At 32.4% G+C, this 20,871-nt stretch overlaps 1 protein-coding gene and 2 long non-coding RNA genes across 6 annotated transcripts in view; 2 read left to right on the top strand and 1 right to left on the bottom strand.

Moving 5' to 3' along the window:
• LOC138136804 (uncharacterized) overlaps positions 1–20,871 on the bottom strand; it is a 50,998-nt gene that overhangs the window by 25,373 nt on the left and 4,754 nt on the right. The window contains exons 2-3 of one of the 4 annotated variants that reach the window (XR_011161441.1): positions 11,045–11,811; positions 7,496–9,940 (exon numbers count right to left, since the gene is read on the bottom strand). Coding sequence is in view for 1 of the 4 variants with exons in the window: in XM_069056115.1 (XP_068912216.1) it covers positions 11,766–11,811 (46 nt within the window). In the remaining 3 variants the exon portion in view is untranslated. Of the gene's footprint in view, positions 1–7,495; positions 11,812–12,486; positions 12,875–17,619; positions 18,001–20,871 lie in introns of those variants that run through there. The other 3 variants (XR_011161442.1, XR_011161443.1, XM_069056115.1) reach the window with 3 other exon arrangements.
• LOC138139054 (uncharacterized) lies at positions 2,656–3,829 on the top strand. Its single transcript, XR_011162195.1, has 2 exons — positions 2,656–3,071; positions 3,125–3,829. It is a non-coding gene; the product is annotated as an uncharacterized lncRNA (long non-coding RNA).
• The window catches only part of LOC138136836 (uncharacterized), a 73,558-nt gene continuing 65,633 nt past the window's right edge, over positions 12,947–20,871 (top strand). Inside the window, exon 1 of the long non-coding RNA XR_011161451.1 lies at positions 12,947–13,068. This is a non-coding gene — a long non-coding RNA (uncharacterized lncRNA). The remainder of the gene's footprint in view (positions 13,069–20,871) is intronic.

Genomic DNA, 20,871 nt, shown 5'->3' on the forward strand with positions numbered 1-20,871 from the left:
TAAAATGTATGGATCACCATATTTGTAAGACAGCCTAACAAATTAATGAGTAAATGTTATAATCAACAGCAACTTCGCTCCTACCTTTTCAGGTAAAATTAGAAATCGGCCCCAAAATGGGCATTCAGTTATTCTGACGGACAAGCACCCGTGATGCTTAATAATATTTTTGCATCATCGGAACTTCATATTAATAAATAGATACAATTTTCTTTTTAATTTATTAAATTGTTTGATTTTTCCAAAGAAGGCATTTTTTACATTTTTCATACTAGTTTATGGCCCATTGCTCTGCACCCGATGCCGAATCTAAACAATAATTTCTTCTATGATTACTTACCGTCTTTTGATAAGTAAACATGTTCATGAAATCGGTAAACACGTGAAAATGACCGGTGGTGCAAAAACGTTTTCTACTGACAAATTGTCATTACAAAAGTTTACCTGTAAAATGGTAAAGAAAAAAAAATTCTTCATTTTCTTCATTGTTGTAGCTACGGTGCGATCAATTAAAAAATAAATCGAGTCGGCGTGTTACCTATGGCAACCCATGCTATAGCATAGGCTCCAAAGCAAACTCGATTTATTTTTTAAATAATCGCTCGGTACTTTTAATTCGTTAAACAAACTTCTGAACTAACAATATTTGCGTTAATACTTGCCTGCCTTAAATTGAGATTGCACATCGAAAACGCGTATTCTTTTTGGAGATTTTTGGGTCCTATTTTGGTTAGTAAATTCTCACCGTCTGTGGGAGACATTCTATTAAAAATTTTATGCTGTCCGCTAATATGTTGGAACTTTAAATCTTTATAAAGTTCGTCGAGCCTTTTTCTCTTTTTTCATCAGATTCCACATAATTCTTACTGCATCACTACACAGAATTAAAGCTAACGGTTTTTCGTTATCACTCTTATCACATACAGGTCGCTAAAAAGTATCGATACAGCTAAATATTTTCAAAACGGTTTAGCAGAGTTCGTTGAAATTTGGCACACAGCTAGAAGTGTTTAAATTCTATAGGCTGATATTTTTTTCAATTTTATAACATCTTTTATTTTGAAGATACAAAGCCAACTTGTTTTTTTTTAAATGGCACGAGAGGTCAAATTTAACACCGTTAAAAAGAATATTTTTTGCGAATCTAGTAATGTAGCACATGCATATCTCAATTTACTCGAAACTTTATAAAAAAATTATCGAATTAATAAAATTTGAAAAAATTTGACCTTTGGAATGTTTTTTTAGCCATTGTTAATTCTTTGCCGCCTGCCCTTTGGCCAAAAAATTAATAAAAGTAAATAATAAGTGTAGAAGTAAGACATTTAACTGAAACAGATACATAAAAGATAAAAAGTTTAAACCCGAAATACATAATTTTTAAGCAAAAAAAATTTTCAAAATGGCGGCAATGTGAGCATGTGTTACATCACTGAATTCACAAAAAATACTCTTTTCAAAAATATTACATTTAAGTCCCCCGTGCCATTTAAAAAAAAAACAAGTTAGCCTTGCATTTTTAAAATAAATGACGTTAAAAAATTTAAAAAACTATCAAATGATAAAATTTAAACACTTCTAGCTGTGTGCCAAATTTCAATGAGCTCTGTTAAACCGTTCTGAAAATATTTAGCTGAATCCATACTTTTTAGCGACCCTGTATAATGTAGCTGTAATGACACGCAACCTCGGAACTATCGAACTGAACTGAGACGATTATAAAAAAAAATCACTTAAAAACATAACGCACTGAAACATACAAAACTCTCCATCCCGCTAGTAGTTATCCTATGCCTATGATGTTGTTTACAGGATTACAGCTGTGACTCTAAATGAAGTTTCAGTACAGGTATTTTCAATAATTGTTATAAACTGTTGTTGGAATTATTTATTCTTCGAGTATTAATGATATAGCAAATGTTATAAAGTGTAGACACTCGTCTCTGTGTCTGTAAAAAAGCGTGCAATCTATCATCAGTGGACAGAGTATAGCCGTTCGTTGCGTGCTCGGTTCGTCGGCTGTTCGTGGCACCAATTTTGCGACGAGCATTACATTACATGCTCGGTTCGCCTAGTCTGTACGGGCCCTAAGATGACGAGCCTGATCAGGTAAAGATGCAACCCAAAATACAGTTTACAAAGCATTCATTCTGTTTTGGCATTTAAAAATTAAATCAGAAATCCAAGTAGGTATTCTATTATGTTGTTTGAAAGGTATATCTGTCATTGCATTTTTTGTTCATATTTAGCATGGCCTCCTAGATCGAAAGAGACAAAGTCTCTTATAAGGCCAGTCGCATCGTAGAAATGTCTGTTTTTAAATGTCTTTCATTGACATCCCTTATAGTAGCTCCCTCTATTTTTCAGTCATGTACATTACGATAGGCGGCTAATTTTGAAAAATCAAAAATATTTGTCAATTTATTTTTACAAAATGCCATACGTAAGAAAGTGCTGCATAAAATCGTGTAATTCAAGTAATCCTGATGATAATGTTTCCTTTCATTCTATGCCTGCAGACGCAAATTAAAATTTGTTGTGGAAAAATATTTTACTAGAGAACACTGGTATGTAATATGAATTTAAAAGTGTAGAGTTTACTTCTCTATTTCGTAGACATGGACCAGATAACGGACTCTGCAGTTATTATATGTAATATCTATTCACTTTGATTGTGACCACAACGAAAAACATAGTAGGCGCTGTTTAGCTGTGTGCTGCATACGTTCTACACTAAATATTTGTGTGGTGTAACATGATGTGAAAATGTCAGAATTGTCAAAACTTGACCACGGTAGTAAAGCTATGATTTTAATGTATTTATCAATATTAATAACGGAAATCAATATTTGAAGTAGGAGAAACTAAAAACGTCTGTCTGATTCTGTGATCACGTCTGTTGAAAAGTGGGGTTATATCCAGGTACAGATTATTTAACGTAAAAACTTCGAAATCACCTCATGCAATTCTCGATATTAATGAAGAACGAAGGAAATGGTCATTTGGCAGTAAGACAAACGCGAAAAATGCCTGGGGATTACTAATCAATTAGCATTGATTAATACAAATAAGTATTTTTAGATAAAAACTAATCAGACAGAAAGTTCAAAAAAATGATTTACAGGGGATGAAAAGGCAGAAGGTATCAAACTACAACACTTACTAGCCAAAATGTACAACAAAAAAGCACAAATAGAGTTAACTTTATTGGTGATGTTCGTCTTTGTGAGTTGTTTTCCCGTTGGCTCCAATAAATGTCTCGAAACAAGTCAATATTAACCGTTTGGTCCCAACTTTGAGAAGACGACGTGGCATTTTCTTTTTGCATTCTAAAATTTTGTACCAAAACTCAATTTTATAGATATGCGCACAGTGTACGTCGAAAAACGTTTGCGCAAGTCGTGCTCCATTCTGTCTTCTGTGAGCGTGACGTTTCTGTCAAAATGGCGCCTCCGAGAGTTGCCAACTGCGACTAGATTTAGTGTTATCTAAAATTCCCTATAAATAACCTAGCAACTGAAAAGTTACTAGGGAGTGGTCACAATCAAAATGAATAGATAATAGTCAACATTTTACTGCAGATAGTTTTATACCAAAAATAAAACAGCGTAGACTAGGCAAGGGAGCAATTCCTTCCTTATTTAATGTTTGTTAAAAGTGAATTTTCAAAAATTAATTTAGTAATATTTTTGTAGTTTTCAGACCAAGGCTGAGCATGCAGTTCGACTAATTTTAAAGAATGGATTGATGAAGAGTATGAATACATCTAATCTAAAATCTGGTCTAGAATACAGTAGTAATGCAAAATTAATAGAAATTCAAAATTTAAGTGCTCAGCCTAATGAAATTATAGTAGTATTACCCGACAACGTTATTGAAAAGTTAGAAAAATTACAAGCGTTTAGATAAACATTTAATAAAAATTATGTGGAAATAGGATCAGCAGCCACAGCTTTCCTATGTGGCTATTTAATTTTGAAATTGAAAGAAGGTGTAAATTGTGATATATGTTTGTCGACTTTATGTGATGCGTCACCTAACAAGAAAAGTCCCTTGTTAGAATTAATTTACAATCAAGATAGAGGAAATTTAAATTATCCAAACGAACGATTTATAAAATTAGTAGAATTTTTGGTCCAAATTATACAGGAAATCTTGCCATATCTTCCACATAAAAAAGTCGATTATATTTTGACCAAATTTTAATTTCATACCTTTATATCAACCCCATTTTTCGATGTAAAATTCATAATTACACTGTTTGCAGTATAATAATAGGTAAATTAGTATCTCCGGTACTAAGTAATTATTGTAATTCGAAGACACAATTTTTAAAAAAGACAAACATTCTTACCAAAAAAAGAAAACATATGAAATTAAATTAATTAAGAAAATAATTTACAATTACATAATCATTATTTTTATTATTGTTCAATAAATAATTTTTGATAACTGGCTTATCTATTGTAATAAAAAAAAAATTATGATGATTCTATCGTTCTCATATCAGAATCCCAAAATTTATAGATTCTTACCAATCTAACCTTACGCTGCCAATTATTTGAGGTTATATTATTGAAGATAGGCAACCCTCCAGACCCCTTATAGTGCTGCCCTCTTAAAAACACGAAAAAGGCCTGAAACTAGCTAATGCGGCTGGCCTTATAAGAGACTTTGTCTCTTTCGATCAAGGAGGCCATGATATTTAGTATTTAAAAATGTTTTCGAACAATGACAGAACCGACATGATCTTACTTACCCATTATTTTTGTGATTTTAGTTGTTATTATTGTTATTAAATCATACATGCTTTGTTGAGAGAGGTTATTTTTCTGTATGAACTTGACATTTATTAAGCTTACATTAAAAGCTATCTGTGTTTTATGTGCATTATGATGATGTAATAGATTGGATCGAGGTAGCTTTATAATAAATTGTATTTTGTGTTGCATTTTTACCTGGTCAGACTCGTCATCTTATGTGAATAACACTGTATAGTCCTACAGAAACTCTAGTGGAATTCGACTTTGGTTGTAAATTTACCAACAACAACCGAAGAATGAGATTTTATTATCAAGTAATAAATAACCTTTGTCATAAATACAACTACGACTACCTGTAACATCCCTGCTTGAAGCGAACATTGCGAACCCCAAACTGACAACCCTCATTAGCATTTATTAGTAGGATTATTGCTGCAGCATAAAATTCTATTTTTCAAGTGACAAACATAAATTTACGACCAAAGTCGGGTTCCACTAGAGTTTCTGTAGGACTATACATACAGTGTGGAAACTACATATGGAATAAATTCAGTAATTTCAAAATTAGTGACATTTGTCGAAAACACTGAAACAAGTAAATTTTTATTTCTCATCATGCTTATTTACCTTGCTTCACGAAAATGCCAAATTTTAATTTAATTTTTAATGTATCTAATAGTTATTTGTATCAAGGCCAGAAAGTGCACGTTTGCGGGCATGAGTAAGGGACTTTTTTTGTGTTGGCATTTAAAATTTAAAATCAACATCGCTCTGGTTTCCTGACATTTATTAAATTTCAATTAATTTGTTTTTTTTTTATATTTTCCTGAAACATTTAGTGTAATGGATACACCAGTCCATATTCAAGAAGTGGCTCAAAACAGTCAAAACGTTTTTAAATTTTAGTAAATATTTAAATAATAGCTTCTTTGTAGTTGATACGTTATTGTAAACAGGAAAACATTTTTAACGAGCCATGCACAGAAGTGATATTGACGCTTGACAGAATTCTGAAAACCCATGCCAACATTGCCAACCGAAACTGATGACAATTCAAAATCCCTACATTTTGTCGGGCTAGGCCGACAACACGATTTCGAGATCTATAAACTACCGAATTCCGGTCGGAGGCACGAAAACATTTTTTTTCACTCTCTACATGGTAAGTACGTTGTTATGACATTGATTTGGTGGATGTAGGTACAACTTTTTTGACCTATCGTTGGTTACTATTAACGACGGGATGTAGGTAAGTAACCACTTACCTCCCTCGGGGAAATAAGTGACAAAAATTAAACCAAACAAAAAACTAATATGCCTTATGATAACGTTTCTTCGATTTCTTCGGCAGGGGGAAGGAACATGAAGAGTTTGCAGCCTCAGCAACTTCCGTTTCTCTTTCAATTTTGTTCAAATTCATTTTACAAACTTTTGACACGACGCTTTTAATATTGACGTTTTGTGTGATGAAAGCCGTAGCAACCGGCAACAGACACACTAATATTGTATTCAAATAAATTCGTCAAAAAGAAAGTTTGTGCTTTCAAAATAACTTTGAGAGTGGAAAAAATATTATAAACAATTCGGGAGGTAACTAATTTAACCTGTCTCGGACTCTATTGCTACCCCTCGCTATCGCTCGGGGGCACACCTGTCCTCGACAGGTAAATATTAGTTATCTCCCTTAATGTTTAAATAACTATAATTGACCTCAAACCAAAACGAACATCTAAGGTTGACCATAAAATTTAATGCAAATGTTGAAATTGTCCCCCGCCAACCATTTTGGCACTCACCGACACTTTGCACACTCAGGGCTTATTTGTTCCATTTCAGCGCGAATTCTCTGTCGTAAATCTTCCAAATTGTTTGGTCTATCAAAATAAATCTTCTATTTTAAATAAACCCATACAAAAGAATTTTTACATTAAAGATAAAATTAAATTTTTGAAGAAAAAATTGTCATTTTCTGAAAAAAGTGTTATGTAAGTTACTAATTTTTTTTCATTCATCGTTTAGATAGTAGAAAGGTCTATCAGAAAGAGAAGTTAAAAAATTTTGACGTCATAGCTCAAAAATGAATGACATCATGAACAAGTAAAGCAACTTAAAATAAGCATTATGAGAAATAAAAATTGACCTGTTTTAGCGTTTTCGACAAATGTCATTAGTTTTGAAATTACTGAATTTATTCCATAAGTAGTTTCCACACTGCAGTTTGTCTAACGTTGCGAGGCTGGCGGCATATTCAAAATTTGTGTGGGTTTTCAACGCCAACTGCGATGGAACAATCATTTATAATAACCCTGTATTATTTGGGGGTGATCACTCTCCGTTCATTCCCTAGTGTACATTTTACAACAACGAGTGGTGTAAGTTGTGTTTTAGGGACAAATCTGTCAAAGTGTCAAATATCAAAAAACGTTCTTTTTATACAACATGGAAACTGTAACTGGAATAAAATTCGTAACTTGAATAGAGGTGATTTTTGTAAAAAATCGCGAAACAGGTTATTTATTGTTTTTCTTTGTCCACATTTTGGCGAATATGGTTTTTGTTTATATGCTCCCGGAAGTGCGCCACCACCCCGAACTTTTTTTTTTTCAAATGTAACGAACTGTCAAGTCACACTTCGTTCAAAAAGCTACACCGTACTTAGACTTATTTTTGATGTTGCTTATGTTTAATTATCATTGTTAAGTGACGAGGATTTTTATTAAACAATATTTAAGTATGATTTATACGCACATCTCTTTATTTATCAAAATAATAATAATACAAAGATGATATACAAACGATAAAAAAATACAGTTAAGCAGTACATTTTTCTTTTTATCACAATTGCAAAATACAGCTATTTAGTCTAATTTTCAATTTTAAAATGTTTTACATTTGGAATGTTAAATTACGTTCTACAAGAGTAAACACATACATTATGGTAGGTATACCTAAATTTTTTTGAAAATTGCACGCCTAGGATAAACATCCAATAGCACGATTGCGTTGGGTACAGTTCTCATGGTAACAACAAACATTTTCGGAATTTTTTTTGGTCATTTCAAAAAAATTAATCATTAAAGTTTCCCACATGCATGTTAATTAGTTTCCATAAATTTTTTCTCACTTAACTAAAGTTCAAGTGTTTACGTGAAAAGTTATAGGTAGTATCTTTCCACAATTTTTTTGCTGATGTTTGTTTTAGATTTACAAGTATTTATCATTTTAATCATGATAATGGTTGCAGTAGAAGTAAACGATTATTTTAAAATATGTAAGTCACTTTTTTCATATTATTAAATTTCAGTTTGTACAAAATAAACAAGACATATTTTAGTAAATTTTTAAAAACATACAGCTGCTTAAGTAGTAGTTCATCAATCATTTAGAATGTTACAACTCAACCCAATTATGTCTAATTGAATTTTTACCTCTTTATACACGGTGTCCCAGAACTCGCGCCCCAGAGAAAAAAGTAGAAATCTTCATAAAAGGACAAATAAATAATTCCAATGAAAAATTTTTCTATCTTGAACGGTATTCAAGAAAAGAACAGTTTAATTCGACCAATCAAAGCATTTTAAGCCATCCAGGTCTATTTTCCGTAATTGTTGCTAGGTTGCATATTTTATTGCGTTTTCAATAAACTGACCGGCTATGAAACTTTTGAGAAACGTCTGTGTCAAAATTTCATTCAAATCACTTTAGTACGGCCGTCGTGGTCAACTGTGCTCTTTCATCATGTATTTTGCAGCGGATTATGTGGAAATGTTGATAATTTACGGAGAATGTGGAAATGAAGTAAATCCACATGCTCTATTTTCAAGAGCATTTCAGCAACGATTTTATATAAATCTGTGGCTTGGCCTATTAGGGAATCGTGTGGTATGTCTTCAATAGAAATTAGTTTGCATGTCAGCTAACTTCCCTCTTTAGGTAGGATTGATAAGTTGTGGTGGTCCACCACACTGGCCTGTGCGGTTCTATTGCCTTATTTGAACAGGAGAACAATTCAGGAGTTACCTTCAGGAAGCTTTTGCCACAATTACTCCTGAAATGGTTACGAATTCTAAACTGAATCTTTTGCGACTGGCACGGTTATGCTTGCAAATGAATGGTCGCCACTTTGAGCACTTCCTCTGATTGTATTTTTTTTCGTTTCATAATCCCTTTTTGCTTGTGTTATACCTTTTCTTCCTGTTTTGTACGATAAGCTCTCGTGCATTAGAATAAACAAGGTTGTTTTCAGAACCGCCATTTGTTGTTTTATTTAAAAAAATAAAAATACATAGATTCATGTGATCGATGGCGAATGTGACATCTTGAATGACATCTGCCTTAACCTAACATGTTGATGTTGACACTTTAGCTGACATGTCATTCTGACATTATTTAATTGTGACAATTTATAAACTTAGCAACCGATTTTATTCACATTAACACCTCAGAGTTCCCTTTCTGGAATTGGTGGATCTTAGATGTCTCACAACTCTCTTATGCAAGCCATTAATTGTTCTTCGTTTGCATTTTTAGAATCGAGATTTTCGTCGGCATTTGTCTGTTTTCTCTGGGGCGCGAGTTCTGGGACACCGTGTATTCTGATCAATTTATTATAAAATATTACAAGCCGCCAACGGTCGTAGATATTACGAGTAGATAAAATTTTGTAATACTGACTATTATTTCACTGTGATCCGAATAAATACTTTTTGATTTATTTCTACATTACATGTACATAATTCTAATTTTGTTTTAAATCACAAATATTTAAAAACAGATTTATACTGGGTGTATTAAAAATCGCGCATAATATTTATGTGACTCGCATCTAAGTTGAATATCAAACAAAAAATCCTAATTTGAATTTGGTTTTACAATTAGACGAATACTTTTTAAATTATTATTATTATCAAAAATGATATTAATGACAATCCTTGTTACTTTCTAACTATACTCAAGTTCGAAAAATCACTCTAGCTAAATATTTATTTGACTTGTTGAATTATGTAGATATGTATTACCATACAATCGAAGCAAATTTCCAAGTGTGACTGCTAATAACTCCATGAGCAGAGGGCTAACAGTAAATTAGTACTAAAGTTTTTTGCTTATACGAGGTCATTATAGATGATCGTCCCATCGCAGTAGGCGTTGGTCACGTAGTTGAATGTACCGCAATCCTATAACCACGGCTTCCTAGATTAATAAGAGTCGAAGCCTCTAATACGGCTGGTCGAGTTCATCAGTTGCAAGCATTTTTTCTGTTCCTGAGAGGGCGCCACTATACATTTGTGTATTTTGCTGCTTAACCGCGTACAAATCTCATTTTAAAAAGAATCGTAATTTGTATGTTACATACACTACTTCAAAGAGTAGATTATTGATAGAAAAAAAAACATTAATACGATTTTTCATTAATTTAATTTAGACAGTTACGTATTGAAATCATCTGAAGTCTCAGGTTTTGCCGCTGAAATGGCTTGCAAACGCAAACATAGCAAATATAGTTCAATCATTTCGTCAAACTACGTGTTTAAAGGTTTAGCATTTGAAACCTTAGGCCCTTGGTGCAAAGAAGCCATCGATTTCATTAATGTCATCGGAAACCGACTTATCGCGGAATCAGGCGATTCAAAATCAAAGAAATTCCTTTTCGAGAGGATTTCCCTTGCCATTCAACGTGGAAACGCTGCAAGCATTCGGGGCACTTTTCCAGATTCCGCAATATTATCGGAAATTTTTGTATTATAAAACAAAAATGTTTATGTAATTATGTTATAATATAATATTGTTTATTTTTTTGTGATTAATCTTACATTTTGCAATAGTGAAAGCCAGTAAATTTAAAAAATATTCGTTTTTTGGTAGAGGGCGCTACTATACTTTTGGCTTTTGAAGGAACAGACAGTTCAAGGAACTCGACCAGCCGTATTACAGCCCTTTCACAATGGCGTTAACGTTACGTCGATGTTAAAACGAGAATGTTAACGTTGGATCTAATTACATGTATTTCAGTACCTTTTATAAATTATTTCCGTTGGCTAATGTTAGAATGTAACGTTAAGAATCCAGAACATTTCTAGAACTAACGTTATAACGCTAACAATATCATGCAACATTAATTTTCATCATAACGTCATTGTGAACGGTCCACAATGAAATACATGTAATTTTGAATTTCTAGATCTAACGTTAACATTAACGTTTTAACATCGACGTAACGTTAACGCCATTGTGTATGGGCCTTTAGAGGCTTCGACTCTTATTAATCTAGGAAGCCGTGCCTATAACATAAGTGAGACTCGTATCGCCGATAGGTGGCGCTCCTGGCGCTAGTGGAAATCTGTCTTCTAGTTTGTCTAACGTTGCGAGGCTGAGGGCACATTCAAAATTTGTGTGGGTTTTCAACGTCAACTGCGATGGGACAATCATTTATAATGACTCTGTATTTACAATTACTAATATTGTCGTACATTTTTCTAATGTAAAGAATTATTTCAGTTTCATTTTGATGAAAACGATCAATTATACATTCTATAAAATTAACATCAAACCCCAAAAAATATGGGACCATCGTTACAATCTCTATACATTTATTTACTTGGAAAGTAAACATATTATAACATATCTGCGGAGTTAAAAATAGCATTGCAGCATAGCAAGGGGACATTAAATATTATTGCTATTAAAATATGAAGAGGTGTACACTTCGTTGTTAACAATTGGCTAACAATTACTGATATGACAAAGGCACTGTTTTTCCACATTAACGTTAGTTAATACTAATCACATCATATTTTATCACGTTACACATAGTTTCTTTCTCCTATCATTTTCGGTAACTTAACTTGCTTAAAGCATAATATTACTTGTTGATTATTTTGGAATATCACTGAGACTTTGACAAGAACATTCTGTGTGATTTGTTATTTCAAAAAATCTTTTTACATATTTATCTTGATTTTTTACAAACACTGTTGCGTTAAGTGTTTCTTTTTTCGCTACCTTGCAGATGAATCCTTTACTGCAGCAACCACTCCCTGCATCACATCTGAAACGAAAAATGTTTTGTATAGCATATTCTCCATGTAAAATGTATTAAAACAAAAGGCATTTAATCAGTAGTACTATGGCGTCCAAAAAATTTTAGCCATCACTATCTTGACATTCTCATACATTGTAAATAAACCTTTGGAAACCGTAACCCCATTTTCAATTCTTGTCATTTTGACAATCAATTTAAACTGTTTAAAGCTCAGACATTCCAAAAATCCGACATGAATGAACAAAATTAGAGCAGTCGTACATAGATAACCTGAGGTAAACGTTCTGTATAGTAGAAATGACAAAATAATTTCGAGTTTTGAAATTTACCACTCAAAAAATAACATTCATAATCATCAAGAAGGTAATCATGATGACAATAAAGTATGATGACGGCTAAAAATTTTTGGCCGGCATAGTACAGCCGTTGACAAAAATAAAATAGGACAAAGTACAGTTGCCTTCAAAAAAAAACGGGAAATGAAATTTGACCTAATGTGAATTGAAAATTTAATTTGTCAATTTATGTCAATTTCTGTCTGTTTGACAGTAGTATTTCTGACACAAAAGTGCAGTTTTTTAACCTAAATTCTAAAAGGCCGTTTCAAACTATAAAAATTTAATAAAATCTGACAGAACTTTTTCTGACAGTTCCCGTTTTTTTTTAAGCCAACCGTACTACCTTAGACAGTTTCACAATTCAAAGATTTGTGTAGTGTAGTGTATGTGTCTCAGATTACAACTTGATTTGACTTGACGATTGATCTACGGGGTGATCAAGAAGGACTGTTTAAGTTGGTAACACTGAATAGTATTTTAAATCGTATAACAGGAGTAACTTTCGGTTGTTGATGGCTTGTCGTTGTTAATGCTATACCTATATTAGATATTTGTCAAATAAACCAACAAAACATATCCGGTTGCAGTGTTATAAATAACCGAATTAAAAAAATTTCTTAATTGTACTGCCAACTTAAACAGTCCTTCTTGATCACCCGGTATAAAAAGTTAGGTTGTGTTTTTTTACTTGTCACCTTGCCACTGTCACTATGTTCAATTATTATGATAAGGGAAAATTGATTACACACATTTGAAGTCTTATATCAAGGGAATGTAACCCTAAAGTTTCGTAATTTTTACTAATTTTTTAATAGGGTTAATCGTGCCGGCGGTAAAACTTCATTCACCCGGTACATGGCAACGAAACAACAACACTTGACCGTTTCTATATCAACGTTTAATAACACAGAGGACTTCGGAAAAGGTATTTCAATTTACTTTTTTTGTTATAATTTTCAGATTGTAGTCCAGGAATAATAAAATATAGCGTATGATACACGTTTATAAGTGCCTTTTTAGAATTTGCGTTTATAATACGTCTATAAACGTCAATCAGTAGGAGTCGTTTATGGCTTTATAAAAGTACACTGTACTTTAATGAAATTTTTAGAATCTGCGTCTCTAATAGGTCTATTATTGTATTCAATTTGGAGTCGTTTATGGCTATCTCTTAAAGCACTCGTAGTTTAATAGATCTCTAAGAAAATTTTAATCAATATTTCAGTGTATTATTGTCATTTACACCAAAAAACTTCCAATATTAATATTCAAACTCTACTTTTTAACATCAGTTGCAGATGTAGTTGCATCCGTTACTTTGAATTACCAATTAATACAAAATTCCTTAGAATTTGAAAATTTAAATTTTAAAATTTCGATTTTACCACTTGTAATTTCAGCAACGGGGATAGTACGGCGATCTCTTTTTAAAAATTTAAAAATTCTGGATTTAGATAGCACATTGGTTGTTGAAATTCAAAAAGGTATATTATTATACTCATGTCACATCGTGAAGAAGTTCCTTAACATTGACACAGAACATAATACACAACAAAGTCAAAATGCGGAGGCGAGACGCCGGTAATTATGTTGATAAGCACTGCACTATTACTTGATAGTAATATCCGTAATAGTGTATGTACTCTGGCAAAATTGCCGTGCCGCCGGGTGGAGGTGGGATACGAAAATTTAAAAATTAAAACAAGGGTGCAAATTCTAAAAAATAACATAAAAAACTCCTTTTATAAGGGCATTGGCGTACTCGTCCCATACAAAACTCCCCTACGGGTCGTTTTCTACACTTGGGACTCGTGCGCCAAATTAACCTTTATAAAACTCGTTCTTTAATATACTATTTTAGAATCTGCGTCTCTAATAGGTCTATTGTTGTATTCAATTTGGAGTCGTTTATGGCTATCTCTTAAAACACTCGTAGTTTAATAGATCTCTAAGAAAATTTTTATCAATATTTCAGTGTATTATTGTCATTTACACCAAAAAACTTCCAATATTAATGTTCAAACTCTACTTTTTAACATCAGTTGCAGATGTAGTTGCATCCGTTACCTTTAATTTGCAATTAATACAAAATTTCCTAGAATTTGAAAATTTAATTTTTTTATTTAAAAATTAAAACAAGGGTGCAAATTCTAAAAAATAACATAAAAAAACTTGTTTTATAAGGGCATTGGCGCACTCGTTCCATACAAAACTCCCCTACGGGTCGTTTTCTACACCTGGAACTCGTGCGCCAAATCAACCCTTATAAAACTCGTTCTATTTCTATACTTATACTATACTATACTATACTATACTATTTTGTTCGACACTGTCAGAATTTGAGAATTTTCTCCTATGTGAACGGCTTTTGATAAATGTGACAACTTGTCAAAACGAAACGTCAAGCTAATTTTAAAGGTTTTAAGCGATTTGGAGCCTTTAAGGAGCTCGTTGCGTGCTTTAAATGTTTCCTTATTAACTCGTATCATAATACTGGGTGCCCCAAAATTCGCGGAACAACTCAATGGGGCAATGTTAACTCATGTTAGAAGATAATGAAAAAAATAATAACAAAATTCCATACCTCTTAGATTTAAAGATATGGGGGCTCAAAAGGTGCAGCTTTGATCTTGTTTATTTTAAATATTAAACAAGATTTTGACTATTTGTTTTATACACTCCCCACAACAATTACCTATCGCATAACATACAGGTGTCCCAGAGTTGCGAAAAAGCTCCGTAACTTGTTTGTTATTAAAGATATCAACTTTTTCTTCTACTGCATATTCGGAAAATATTGCGGTATATATACAGGTGTCCCAGTATTATAAAAACACTAAAGTTATGTTTTTTTAAATGGAACCTACCCAGTTTGATTTCATTTTTGGATTCTATGCTAAATTGTGAATCAAATCTACTCAGGTCGTTTTTACTTATCTGCCATCGTTTTTGATCAGTGGCGCTTTTTTTTTTACCAGAATTCCGAGTTGCAAGGGTCTCTTCCAAAATTCGTACCTTCGAAACAGTTGCACATAAATTAAAATAATTGACGGTGATTGATTCCTGAATGTTTGCCGCATCTGTTAAGTGTTTACTCAATAACGTGCTTAGTCGCATGTGCCTACTGTGATTTTTTAAATATAACAAACTAAAAATGTCAAAATAGTAGTTTATTCAACGAGTTCGTGTGTAATTTGGGCTTTTTTGGCATGAGTGGGCCAGTTTAAAACACGAGTGAAACGAGAGTTTTAAAGGTCCACGAGTGCCAAACAAAGCCCAATTTACACAAGAACGAGATGAATACAACGATTTTTTGTTCGACGAGCCCCTTAAAGGCCCCAAATCGTTGAAAATGTTTAAAATTAGTTTGACGTTTCGTTTTGACAAGTTGTCAAATTTATCAAAATTCGTTCACAGAGGAGAAAATTCTCAAATTCTGACAATGTCGAACAAAAAACTCATTTTTTTCAAATGGCACCCCGCATTTATTATTGCACTGGTCGAAAGCTTTTTTGACAAGCTTTCCAACGGTATGGGGTTTGTATAGTCGAATATGAAAATCTAGGGTGCTATCTTAAAATCTCTAAAAATCACTAAAATAATTAAATGTTTAATTGTTAAACACTGTTTTGTTGGTTGATTCATCTTTATGGAGTGACCATATTGTGTGATTATCTTTTGTTAGGCCTACTAGATTTTTGTATTGTCTTTTTAACGGAAAAATTGCACCAAATTTAGCGATTTTAGGTTAGCACCCTAGATTTTCAGATTCGACTATACAAACCTTATATTGTTCAAAAGCTTGTCAAAAAAGCTTTTGACCAGTGCAATAATAAATACGGGGTGCCATTTGAAAAAAATGAGTTTTTGACATTTTTAGTTCGTTATGTTTAAAAAATCACAGTAGGCATAGGTATGCAACTGAGCAAGTTGTTGAGTAAACACGGTCAATTATTTTAATTTATGTGCAACTATTTGGAAGGTACGAATTTGTTCCAAAATGAATTGTTTTATTGATGTCGTTTCTACAGCAACATAGCGACATGTAAGCCGACTTTATTTTTATTGGAAGTGAAGGAAATTTTACGTATTCATTTTATAATTGCAAATTTTCTGTTGCACACAAAATGTTGTGTATACCTTCGCTGCGAAATCCTATGACGACCTTAAGATTGTCTTGCCTCGACCTAAACGGCGTCGGCGACAATTTTCAATTTGTATATCGAAAACGAAAAAAAAAAGATTTTTTTTTGTCTATGACTTCTTCTCATCACCAATTACCGGGTTTTTTTTCCAAACTAATTTCAGAATCACCCTATACAGTTAGGAAAACGTGGTCGATCTACATATTCTTATGTTGTAAAACTCAATATGTAATGCGATCTTTATTACATTATAAATTGAAATATTACATAATTCCTAAAATTTAAAATTTTATTTATATTCCAAATATCGAGCGATCAAAATAATTTGTAATTGAGTTATCCATGGATTTCAATCCGTATGTCTTTTGCGATGTATATGTCGAGATCTAACCGGTGTTTCAAGCTGTGTTTATTAGAGCGTGGAGTTCAAGTAACGACATACGATTTAGAATTCATGGATAACTCGATTACAAATTAATTTGATGACTATTTTTATACAGGGTGTCTCCAAAAAAAAAAAGACGAGTTCATAACTCCCTTATTTATTAGAGGATTTTAATTATCTATACACCAAATTAAATGGTTTTTAATAGGCTACAAAACGGGTTAATAAATTCAAGACTAAACTGTCAAAATATTTTTTTTCAAATGGGATTACATACTTTTTTTTAGTAATTCTGATAGAGATTTTAATTCTAAAAACAACAATGTGTCACAAGTATAATTTCACATAAAAAAAATAACACTAACTTTTGAAACAAATGACGACCACCAAGCGAAAAGCTATCAAAATGCATTGCGTTACAATGTAATAACCAAATTAAGGTAGCTGGAAAAACAAATGACAAATAATAACATGTGGGATTGCGCAGATATGCCCCCAATGTTTAGCGCAAAATGGAACATAGACGATAGTAGCGTTTTTTTACATTTTTTTTTGTGAATTTTTGGTATTTAAGTGTATACTTGTGATACACTGTTGTTTTCAGAATAAAAATCTCTATCAGAATTACTAAAAAAAAATATGTAATCCCATTTGAAAAATATTTTTTTGACAGTTTACCCTTGAAGTCCATGGGGCTATACTTGAATTTATTAGGCCATTTTGTAGCCTATTAACAATCATTTAATTTGGTGTACAGATAATTAAAATCTTCCGATAAATAACGGAGTTATGGACTCGTCTTCTTTTTTGAGGACACTCTGTATTAAAAATTGTTGAAAACAGCACAAAACAACCACGTTTAGACTGTCTTTCTTTCTTCCTAGATTTTGTTTCGGCAACGCCATGAACACAGAACAACTCTCCATGAATTAGTTTACCCCCTTACCTGTTAGGTAACTTCCAGTCTTGCAAGTGTCCGAGCAAATCCAATATTATTTTTGCAATTTACAAATTCTGTAAATGAATCTGTCCACATGCTTTTCGTTGGCATCATACGGAGGACATTTCAAGCAAAATTAAACAAAATTATCACAAATAATGTGGTTAAAACGTAACCTAAAAATTTGACGTCGCTAATGTAATAAACGTACAACTCGTGTCTTGCTCGAATCACACATGCTAAAGCGAGATGCATAGTGGGACACGCTTAATACAATACGTACAAGAATCCAATAGTTTGTTTAGATTATGTTGAAAAGAGATAGCAATATGACAGTTGTTCTGCTTTTTAATTGATACATCGGACTATAATTAAAAAATGGACTATAGACGATAGTAGCGTTTTTTACATTTTTTTTTTGTGAATTTTTGGTATTTAAGTGTATATTTGTGATACATTCTTGTTTTCAGAATATTAATCTCTATCAGAATTAGTACAAAAAAATATGTATTCCCATTTAAAAAAAATATTTTGACAATTTACCCTTGAAGCCCATAGGGCTATACTTGAATTTATTAGGCCATTTCGTAGCCTATTAACAACCATTTAATTTGATGTACAGATAATTAAAACCTTCCGATAAATAACGGAGTTATGGACTCGTCTTTTTTTTTGGGGACACCTGTATATCTGACCTATTAGTTAGCGGTTTTTTGAAAGACAAAATTAAAACGGAGGAATGAATTTGCAGAAAAACCAAGGAAGCACGAAAAAACACAATATCTGTCTCATGTTGCCTAAATAAATTTTCAAATATTGGTAGAACCATGCACTGCTTCAAATGTCGAAAGCAGACGCAGGTCATGTCGACATCTTGATTCGGACTAAACTCATCGGACTATAATAAAAAAAAAAATGGACTATATATTCCATTTTGCGCTAAACATTGGCGGCATATCTGCGCAATCCCACATGTTATTATTTGTCATTTGTTTTTCCAGCTACCTTAATTTGGTTATTACACTGTAACGCAGTGCATTTTGATAGCTTTTCGCTTGGTGCTCGTCATTTGTTTCAAAAGTTAGTGTTATTTTTTTAATGTGAAGTTATACTTGTGATACATTGTTGTTTTCAGAATTAAAATCTCTATCAGAATTACTAATAAAAGGTATGTAATCCCATTCGAAAAAAAATATTTTGACAGTTTACCCTTGAAGCCCATAGGGCTATACTTAAATTTATTAGGCCATTTTGTAGCCTATTAACAACCATTTAATTTGGTGTATAGATAATGATAATTAAAATCCTCCGATAAATAAGGGAGCTATGGACTCGTCTTTTTTTTTGGGACACCTGTATAAACTGACCCTAAGAATTATAACGACAGAATATGTTTAACATTTTTATTGTACAGCAGTTTTTAAAAGATTTATAAAAGTTCAAATCACGACGAAAACTTAACAAAACTCCAACTTAACTCCAACAAAAAGTAAAGTAACTGCAGCAGTCGAAAAAATATGAATTTCTATAGTCAAAATAATAATAATATATGAAATAATATGTCCTTTATTAGCTAATCAGCTATATACAAACAAAATTCACCACAACCCCCACTAAAATAATAACATAATACATTAAATCATTTCAAAAAATTTCCGTCACATAGACACGTAATAGGGGCTGCTTAAATTTTAACATATAGTCGAAATGTTTTGGATATGGATTGTCAAATTCAAGGTTGCTTAAAACTTATGATTGAACTGTACATTAGTGAGATCTGTCATAAATTCCAATAACCTTATTGGTGCGTTTAGTTACTTTTGCTGGTAGTGCCAACTTAACGACAAGTCCCCAATCCACATCCATAACGTTCCATGTATAATTGTACAATTTTTAATTTCTGTGGGCAACTTATTATACATTCTTAATACATACATCTTACATCTTACATCTTATAAATTCATAATATATAACGGGTGTTTTTTTAAATTTGGCGTCGAAGTAGGCGTTGAACTGTCGATTGTGAACGCACTATACAGGTTACGGATCACGGATCAGCTTTTTAAATCTTACGCTTTTACACGAGTGCGAGTGGTGCGATCTCAATCGACTCTCCAACGCCTACTTCGACTCCAAATTTAAAAAAACACCCTTTACACTTATATTTAGGCCCTTACCTTCAAGTAAATTTATCCATGGTAATTACCGTTCAATTAAAGTTACTTGAAGGTGAATAAACCGGGCCTTAATATCATATCTACTAAACTTTATGTCAAAGTCCCTGCAATTTCTTAAATTATAATTGTAGCGTTCACTAATAAACGTAATTTTACTATTCAAATATTGAGTTACAATCTTATTTTTTATTTTAAAAATAGTGAAAAGAGTATTGTACAGTTGCGGCCGTTGAAAACTCAGACACTTTGACAACACCAAACTTTTAGCTTTGTAAATGGTATTGAAAGTGACGTTTCTCAAAATGTCACTCAAACATTATCCACATTAATTTCTCTCACAATGGCTCTTATACTCACACCGTCCCTCAGTCAAACACATTTTTGCAAATCAGATAAGTGCAGCATTTCAAAAGTTACGCGCGATTCTGACCTAATATGTCAAATACTGACACTGACTTTATAATCCTTGATGAAAATCCTGTTTACGCTAATCAAATTTCGGAATTTATACAGAGTGTTTAAATCTTTCCTGTCTGAGATTTCAACGGCCGCAACTGTACATAATCGTTTGCCTTGTCGTCATCAAGTTTAACACATTTAACATAAGTGCAATTGGGGTAATGCAAGAAGTCCCATGTCAAATTTGACAGTGGCGCTAATATTTCTGTACGTACACTCAAAACAAAAATTTTAATTTTATAGTAAATTGTGTGGCTGTTTTTTTTTGCATATTATTAAATAATGTCTATGCTGAACATAGGAATTTTTTAAGTTTCTTACCTTTTTGATCTGCAAAAATGAAAATTAGAGTTTGAATTGTTCAAATGAATAGAGATATTTTCATATTTGATGACGGAAACAAAAGACTGAGAAATGTCACAAATTTGTATTGTCGGTGTCAAATTTCTCAAAGACGTTCGTGATTTCGACCGAAATGCAGCAAATTGGCAATAAGAAAGTTATTCATCGTCAAACTAGAGACAACAATTGTAATACGTTTGATTATATGAGAATAACTTTTCCTTTTGAACCACTGACAAAAATTGGTTTCCTTAGAATTTATTTTTTCAATCTATTTAGC

This window comes from Tenebrio molitor, chromosome 1 (assembly GCF_963966145.1).
Source record: "Tenebrio molitor chromosome 1, icTenMoli1.1, whole genome shotgun sequence".
Taxonomy (NCBI): Eukaryota; Metazoa; Arthropoda; class Insecta; order Coleoptera; family Tenebrionidae; genus Tenebrio; species Tenebrio molitor.